We start from the raw sequence: 9743 nt of genomic DNA on the forward strand, positions 1-9743 counted from the left end.
GGCCTCCCGAGTCTCCAGATCCGCCCTGGCCTCCCGAGTCTCCAGATCCGCCCTGGCCTCCCGAGTCTCCAGATCCGCCCTGGCCTCCCGAGTCTCCTGACCCGCCATGGCCTCCCGAGTCCCCTGACCCGCCATGGCCCCTGGAACGGGCACCGCCCTGGAGGCCTCCAGAGCGCCCCCCCCCCCCTCCCCATTGGATGGTGTTAGGCGTGAGGACACGCCTTCCGGAGGGGGGCGTAATGTCAGTCCTTGTCTTGTGTTTCCCTTCCTCTCGTGTCCCTATTTGGCCATCCTCGTCCCTTTAATTAGTAGTTAATGTGTCCCCAGCCCTGCATGTGATTGCCCCACACCTGTTTCTGTTCTTCCTTGATAATTTCCCAGTGTTTATAATCCCTGTGTTTCCTAGCCCCTGTGTCCGGTCTAAATGTCATTTGTGTTCGTCTCTCCCCATGCGCCTCGTCTCACCAAATAAAGGGATTATTGGTACTCCTACGTCTCCTCGCTCCTTGTCTCCCGAGAGGGAACGTGACAGCTAAAGCTCTAAAGAATGATCTTCTGCGTTTTCAATTTCTTTCAAACATTTATCTTCATCTGACCCACAACAAATAAATACACTTTTTTTAGATATTCTTCTACTGTTCTTCTATTTTATCACTGTATACAGACTGCAAGATACAAACATTTTTTGACCAAAGTTTTCATTTGTTCCTGAAATACACTTTTTTTTTTTTTTTTTTTTTTTTTTTGGATATTCATGATTTTTAGGAGCAAAGGTATCCCAATCTTCCCAAAAAGATTTGTAACCATTTGGCAAAAAGTGTCCCATCTACCTGAATTTTCTACTGATGGTCTGATCCGGATCAAAACTGGATTAGGCATCCAATCTAATCTGAATTATCCTTTTTTTTTCCCATTTGAACAAACTATTTTCAAGATTTGATCCAATAGCCTAACTGAAGCCCAATAATTTTTCTTTTGAACTGGGGCCTGGTGTTTGTGCTGTTGTTTTCCCACCAAAAAATGCACTTCCTGGTCCTGGAAGATGATATCATTTGGCAAATGGCTTTTGTTAGTTTCAAAACACTGCAAAAAGACTAACAGGAAACTGATAGCAAAGACCTATAATTAGATTAGCCTACTAATTAAAATGTTTTGTTTGATTTAAAGAAACATTTAAAATAATTCTTAAACTAAGTTTTTCATGTCAGAAATCTTGGGGAAAAGTGACGAAAATGTGATTTCCTTTTTTTTTTTTTTTTTTTTTTGTCAAATTGTAAATTTTTTATTGTATCCAATATAACAACACAAAAAGGGCCCCGGGGCTAGTTGTCACATAAAGACATGTTTATTTATTTGAATGGAGGGTGTCTGGGAATATAGGGCAAGCCTTATGTTTCTGGATTATTAGTTTCCATGACAACAAGGTGAGCCAGATGAAATGTCAAACAGGTAGATGACTCACAATGGGGAATAAACGCGGTTAAATGGCCAGAATGATGCATGAAAGAAAACACAGGACGCAGCAAAAAAAGAGTTAAATCTACTGACGTAAACAGCGTCGTTTAGCCGAAAGGCTCGTGCTGTTTGAGCAGGACGCGTGTCTGATGCTTTGATTGAGGTGTGATTCCCGCAGCGTCCCGCATCCGCCCATCGGTTCTGGATGAGAGCAATTAAAGTCGCCCTTCAGACGGCATTACATCACCGGAACGATACGGTTAATTATTTACTTACCGTGTACGGAGACTAAAATAAGCGTTTTTTTTGTTTGTTTTTGTTTTTTTTAAAGGATGTTCGGGTTTAACGGCGTTCGCTGACGGGATAAAGAGAAGAAAAGGCTGCTCGCGTTCATTGTGTGGAGGATGAGATGCCATGGCAGCGGCGGATGCAGCAGCCGCTAACGGGCCGGAGCCTCCCGGTGTTCCGGTACCCAAGGCGTTTCCCTATGAGGAATACGAGTGCAAAATCTGCTACAACTTTTTCGACTTCGACCGTCGGGCGCCTAAGATCTTGGAGTGTCTGCACACGTTTTGCGAGGAGTGTCTGCACGCGTTGCAGCTGTGCGAGGAGCGGCCGTGGCGCATCAGCTGCCCCGTGTGCCGCCACCGCACGCCGGTACCGGACTACCGGATCCAGAACCTGCCTAACAACACCAAGGTCGCGGAGGACTTCCCTCTGTACATCGACTCGGACCCCGTGCCTCAGGATGCTCTGCCGCCTCACCGGCCTCCGCTGCACCCGGCGCTCGTGGCGCTCAGGCGCGAGGAGGACGCGTCCATGGCTGGTCACGCGACGCCGTCCACCATGACGGTGTCCACAGCGACCACGCTGTCCCAGGACTCGGTCTCGCGCTACGAGAGCTGCCAAAACTGCAGGCGTCTCGCGCTGACCACCGGATGCGTGTGCGTCATCTTCTCGTTATTGTCCATGCTAGTGCTGCTCTTCATGGGCCTCATTTTCGTTCACAGCCACGGCGGGCCGCCCTCGCCCGCGGGACCCCTCTGCCTGTCGGTGGCCAGCATCCTCGCCATGGTGTCGGCGATGGTAACGTGGCTCCTCTACTGGCTCAAAGACCGACCGGAGCACGAGACGGGCCGCTCCTCGGCCACCACTAACGCGAGCAGGAGAAACGCATGACAGGAGATGAGCATCGTATGACAAGCCCTTAAAGCGTTTATTAATACCAGTTAGTTTCTTTTCATGTTACTAGTGCTACAAGTATCTTTGGTGACATTCTATTTTAAGGTGTCCTTGTTACAGTGTAATTATACATATATAGCCTAATTACTGAGTAGTATATGTATTTACTATATGTGACTCTGGACCACAAAACCATAGTCAGTCATAAGGGTCAATTTTTTTTAATTGAGATCCATACATCATCTGAAAGCTGAATAAATAATCTTTCCATTGATGTGTGGTTTGTTAGGATAGGACAATATTTGGCTGAGATACAACTATTTGAAAATCTAGAATCTTGAGAGTGCAAAAAATCTAAATATTGAGAAAATCACCTTTAAAGTTGTTCAAATTAAGTTCTTAGCAATGCATATTATTAATCAAATATTAAGTTTTGATATATTTACGGTAGGAAATTGACTAAATATCTTCATGGAACATGATCTTTACTTAATATCCTAATGATTTTTGGCATAAAAGAAAAATCAATCATTTTGACCCATGCAATGTATTGTTGGCTATTGCTACAAATATACCCCAGCGACTTAAGACTGCTTTTGTGCTCCAGGGTCACATATGGTTAGGGTTTGGGTTTGGTTAAGGGTTACTTGCATGTAAATATGCATAATTAATTGTTATTATAATAGTAAGTACATGTAACTTGTGTAACAAGGGCACCTTAAAATAAAGTGTTACCATATATTTTACTTATTTATTAGGTATGTTAGATGTGCCTACTTCTATCAATCCCAGTATACTGTAAACAATTAGGCTACTTTGAAACAATTTTCACTCTAGTAAAGTTCACAAATAATTACAAAGAAACCTCAAGTAACACACTGGATTAAATTAAGTGAAATTGGAAGCATTTTCTTGCAAAACATATGCCAACTTCTATGTTTTATTTACAAACATATTTTTTTTTACAATATAATCACTAGTAACATTTTGTTACAGTTGTTTATATTTGTGAAATGATTATTTACTGACCATTTGTTAACGTTAGTTTAAGCATTAGGCTAGCTAACAATGAGCAATGCATTTGTCACATTTATTAAAGTTAGTTAATAAAAATACAATCTTTCTGGTTAGCTCAGGTCCATTAGGCTAATATTAACAAATACAACTTTTTATTGTAATAGTGTATTCGTAATTGTTGTAATTAATATTAAGTAATATTAATAAATGCTTCAGAAGTATTTTTCATTGTTAGTTCATTTTAACGATGTATTTAACTAATGTTAACAAATGGAACCTTATTGTAAAGTGTTACCAAATGTTACTTGGAATTCACACTATAGTGTCTGTTCAATTAGAATAGGGAAACTTGAAAAAAATAGTCCTTAAATGGCCTTTTCAATACCTAAAGAAGGACTAGGACTTATAGAAGTACTAGTATGAGTCATTATCAGATCACTTAATACAGGCCGGTGTTTCCCGACAAGGAGTATGGGTGCAAAATCTGCCACTTTTTTAACTATTTCAGCCCAAAATCTTGGGAGTGCATGCTCACCTTAAGCGAGAAGTGTCTGCATATGTTGCTTGTGTGCAACGAGAAGCCGTGGTGAATCAGATGCCCCCTATGCCACACATACCAGACTACGGCATCCACCGCAACTGGATACGTGTGTGCCATCTTCTCCTTCCTGTCCATTTTTGTGCTGCTCTTCATGGGCCTCATATTTGTGCATGGCCACCTGAGCTTCTTCTGGCTAGGACACCTGCTGTGTGAGCTTGAGAAGAACTGACTTCATACATCCTCTAAAAATCACCAAAACATCTGTTGGTTAAACATTGTTGCAAAAAATAGTTCTGGGAAAAACCCACAGCTGCCATTTGGTTTGATATTTAGCTGCTAATGCAATGATATTCAGACTTTGGTCGTGGGACCACTGTATAGAGTGGGGTCCAAAAGTGAAACCACTAGTGAAAATGCATCTATTTTATATTGTTTTATCATTTAACCCAACATTTTTATTAATTACGTTTACATTTATGCATTTGGGAGACACTTTTATCCAAAACAACTTGCATTCAAATAGTTCATCCATTCCCCGGGAATCCATCCATGACCTTAGCATTGTTAGCACTATGCACAGTTTAATAAAAAAAAACTGGTCACAAATCTGCATACTAGCCTAGAATTAGTACTTCTTTTCTATTTTTTTTTTTTTAAACCTTCCTTTATTTTGTTATCCAAATCATTCTGTTCATATCCAGATTTAAATTATAAAATGTGGTCTTCTGGACCCCACTGTATGTAATACAGTTTTATCATAGCAAATGAGACCTGCACTTATTTGACATTTACTGGAAATTCACTAATAAAGTCTGGTAGCTAGGTAAAACACGGCCAAGCAAATGCAATTATTGGATGATATTCTCAAAATGGCTGCTGGGCGTTGTCATCCTCTCGTTGTATCATATACTATTCGGTCTTTGTTCTTATGGATCAATAGCTTTACTAGAAATTGCGAATTTTATACCACCTCTTTGTTCTCCACTTCACCTATGCATCTATCACGGTAAAACCGTGTCGTTTGACAACTAACTGACAGTCTCTTTTTGCTATCGTCTGTGTGTGCTTTTAATGTGCGTAGCATCACAATGCATTGACCTTAGTGCTCACTTTACTCAGATTTTTGTACCACGCAAACCTGTGATGAGCAGTATCTGTTGTACCTAGTTTAGAAGAAAACCTGCATGATGTTAAACAAAAACTAGATACCGAACTGTGCTTGGAAACAAAGGTCAGCCTTCATTACTTGAGGAAAGTCTCCTTGTTATTTGAATCAGTTCTGCTGATTTGCCGTTTCTACATTAAGCAATGACAAATCAGTCATTTATAAAAAGTATTTGATATGATGATGTTCCATTTCAAAAGTGTTGGTGAACAGCTATACAAATCGTACTCAGTCACATTTACCGCAGCTCAACGACATTTCGCAGGCAAATTCCAGTCATTCAAATAGGAATGACTTTTTTCGCCTGAAAAAAAGTTGGCCACACTGATTTCGCTCGCGTTGACAAACAGAAAGCTGCTTGGTAGGAAAGTGACTTTTGTGATTTATAAAACTGACAATGATGTTTTTTCACACGCAAAAGTTCACTAATGTGACCGTACATTTAGAAAAGATGTGCATGGCGGCTGAAGCAAGCAGGAATCTGACACCTGAGGAGCAGCTAGAGTTTTGCTGTGTCCTTGCAGTGACAGGATGCAGCCATAGAGAAATCAATGATAAAGACTCGTACACTGGGACTGCAGCCAAGAGGTGCTTTCGAGTGTTTCCTGACCCACTTATGAAACTTTGCATCTCTCCCATAGGTCATTTGTCTTGATGTCACAAACTGATATATTCCTCCAGCTAACTGTGGCTTGTTCACTTGAGTGCAAAACACAACTGGCCAGCTTTAGCATTATACTGAATATATCCTCCAGATTGTTTAGACTTAATGGTTTTATGACGACGATTAAGGACACTTGATGGCCTAAGTTTCCTTCTATTAGGGTAAAGGCCATTTTATTTAGAATGGCAAACATACTTGATCATATTCTCTTAAAGGGATAGTTCATCCAAAAATTACAATTCTGTAATTTACCCACCCTCATGTTATTCCCGAATCCTCTCGCTTTATCTGTGCAACACAAAAGGAGAAATATTAAAAACATCATGTTTCAAACAGTACAAGAGCAAAACATGAGGGTGTATAAATCATTTTCAATCACTACTTCTTATGTGCCTTTACTTTTTATTTATTGGTTTATTTATTGAAGGAATGGAACATTTTAATAGGAATTATCAAGTGAATTTTCTATAAGCTTACCGTTTGATATGTATAAGTTGTGCTGTTGTTGTAGGCAGATGTGATGGATCAAACCAGGTCTACCCTCTGTTGGTAGACAAGTGTAGTGACGCAGTCATTTGTGTATAGATTTTGCTTAGATTTTTGTAAGGAAGGTTTTATAACGTGAATGTGGGGGTATTTGAATTATGAAATTATTTGAATGATTTAGACAAGCAAAGGTTATTTAACTGAGTGTTAAGGAAGTACACAGCCATTATCTGCTGTTACCCGTGCTGTACAAAGCAACACTTGTAGAGAAAGTAGTATAATGTGCAGTAGTGTTATGTAGTCACCAGCTTCACAGCTCCTCCTGCCATTCTGTTGGGCAATATATGTCATTTTCCTTTACACAATGACCTCGGTTTACTGCCTTTTTGATCCCTGCTGAAAAGACCGACAACAAAGTTTGGGGTCAGTAAGATTTTTTTTTTCTTTTTTAAAAGAAAGAACATTAAATCATATTAAATTAAGTAGCAGAACTGCTTTGAACATTGATAATAACCAGAAATGTTTCTTGAGCAGAAAACCTGAATGATTTCTGAAGGATCACGTGACACTGAAGACTGGAGTCATGATGCTGAAAATTCAGCTTTGCATCACAGAAATAATTACATTTTAAAATATATTACAATAGAAAACAGTTATTTGAAACTGTAATAACATTTCACAATATTACTGTTTTACTGTGTTTTTGATTAAATGAATGGTGAACATAAAAAACTTGTTTCAAAAACATTAAAAAATCTTACCGACTCCAAAATTTGAACAGTGGTGTAAACTGATGATTAGTGCTGGTCTTGCTGGAAAAGCTGGTGGACCAAGAAAATCTTGCTGGTCAAGAGAGCACATCAGCATTCAAAGCTCAATATATGCTGGTCTTTTCAACAAGGATGCGGATAAGGAGATGAGATAAGATGCTCTTGTCGTCTGTCCTGGTCCAGATGTTTCATAGATGTGAGCCTGAACGGAAACAGAAAGAGTCTACTGTGAACTCAGTCTTGCTGACTCACAAAAACAAGGACCAAACTGGAAAGAACGAAACTGACGATCAAAATGTTCACATCCAATGAAAGTGATATTTCTGTACCATTCAGTGTGACCTCCCCTTGTTCTCATGGTATACCGCTATCGCTGTGACTGTCTGGACCATCAGGCCTGATGTGCACACATCTGTTTATATGTCTGTTTCTCCCGCACACACTGGCCCAGTGACTGCACGGCACTTACCTGAACCCAGTGTTACTGCCTGGGATGACTATACTTCCCTTAATGCACTCCAGCCCTCTAGTAACTATAGGGTCATGGGCTTTGTACACATACGCTGTAATATGTTTATTAGAATTAGGAAATGTGTGCTTTTACTATTATGCCTCAATAATTGTTGTGAAACTTGTTTGAATTGTATTTGCACATTGAAAATTTTCTGTTTACATAGAAGAACACACCTCTCGGTTGGCTAATAAATGAGAAAAATGAAGAAAACGGCTGTTTTCATGTCATTCATATACAACATGAAATCACTGCATGTGTGTGCATGTATCCACCTTATTTTGAAACGCTGACGTTTCAAGTTAAGGTTTAATAACTAAAAATAACAAGTGCAGTAAATGGTAAAACTATTCGCGGTAACAAGTGTGTTCATGATTTTGAAAATAAATTTTAAAAGTATGATAACAAATACGCCTACCAGTTTGCGATATCAAGCAGCATAACGCATTGTTTTTGAACAGGCAAGATAACAGGAAGTGAATTAGGCCTATATAGCCGCATCAAAAACATAAAAAATAAGGTGGAATAAAAAAGTAATATTACTGTGAATACTCATGTAAATAGATAATCAAATGAATGTTTTCAGACAGCTTTTCAACGTTTAAACCTTGGAACCAAATTTGAAATGGCACAGTAAGTTTATTTAGCCTACAATGACGTACCTGTTATGATCTTCAAATTCTGATTATTCTACAGCATGACAATGAATGATAAATGTTTTCAGTGGCTCAGTGTCTCCGCAGGGTATCTCAACGATGTTGTCCTCCATCCACATCATGGAGCTCAGGGATGCTTGTGCCAGCAAATGCAGATCAGATTTTATCCTAAAGTTGTCTTTGGGGAGGATTTACGTTTTCTCAGAGTGAACCCTATCTAATTGAGGTTAAAGTGGTGGTGACCTTCCTCAGGCTGGACAAGTCAGATCACAAGACAAATGACACAACAATACACTGTTCAAGAAGTTGGTGTTTGTGTTGGTGAATTCTTGCTACATTCTTGTACAGGTTTATACACGTTTCTTTCCAACACAGGCAAACCTAATCAAATTTTAATGACAGTTTTGACCAACATAGGCCTACTCAATCTCAGGTTATTTTATAAGGTGATCACAGTTATTCAGATTTCTTTGGCTTGGACTAAAAGCATGCATTTCAAACTTTTTAATAACTTTCATATACATATTGTAAACCGATTCAAATTATTTTGACACTATTTGCTTAGAGAATATTGATATTTGACCCTTGATAATAAAACTAATTAAGCTCACATCAGAGTGCACCTCTGCTCGAGATCTGTTCTTCAATAATGGATTCGTCACGCGGATCCGGTGTTTCAAAGGCTGACATATGCATCATTCTCTCCTTTTCAAACAATCCCCCTCTGTTTTTATGCTGAATACACTGTAAAGAACTCAGAAAAAAAAATATTTATTTTTATGAACCGTGCATTTTCCAGTTTCACACCATGCCAATATTAGAAGTTTAAAGTAGGAAATAAATGCATAACATTGCGTTTGTTTTAAACACATTCTCCTGTCCGTTTGGTTCTATTTAGAACCTTATTTTTCAGAGTTAACGAAACTTCAGATGTCCTGCGAATTCTCTTAGTTCCTATTTAATCCAATGTACAAATATAAGATGACTTATAGAAGATATATGCAGATAATTATGTAATAAAAAATATATTAACCTGACAGGAAAATAATGAATAATGCAATTAATGCATCGAATAGAAACTCATTAACAAACGCGCGCACACACATTCATTGTTAACCATTGAATAGTTGGGCCCGGCCTCTTTGGCGTTGATTTAGCTTTTTAAGTAAGAGAGAATAATCAAGCCTAGTGTTTTGCACGTGAAAGGACCCCCGTTTCCCCCGCGTGCGCCCCATTGTTCCCGCGCGCAGGCAGAAAGAAAACATTTGAAGTTTCTCTTTAGTCCAACAAAAGAGC

The 9743-nt window shown here is 39.2% G+C and overlaps 1 protein-coding gene across 1 annotated transcript; it reads left to right on the top strand.

The window, feature by feature from the left end:
• Positions 1–1869: 1869 nt before the first annotated feature.
• Positions 1870–2634, top strand: LOC306854363 (RING finger protein 228-like; the record flags this gene model as incomplete). Its single annotated transcript, XM_079392300.1, has 1 exon — positions 1870–2634. The coding sequence occupies one exon, from the start codon at positions 1870–1872 to the stop codon at positions 2632–2634; it is 765 nt and encodes a 254-aa protein (XP_079248426.1).
• Between the last annotated feature and the right edge of the window lie 7109 nt (positions 2635–9743).

The sequence above is a fragment of the Barbus barbus genome (assembly GCF_936440315.1).
Source record: "Barbus barbus genome assembly, chromosome: 34".
In the NCBI taxonomy this organism is placed as follows: domain Eukaryota; kingdom Metazoa; phylum Chordata; class Actinopteri; order Cypriniformes; family Cyprinidae; genus Barbus; species Barbus barbus.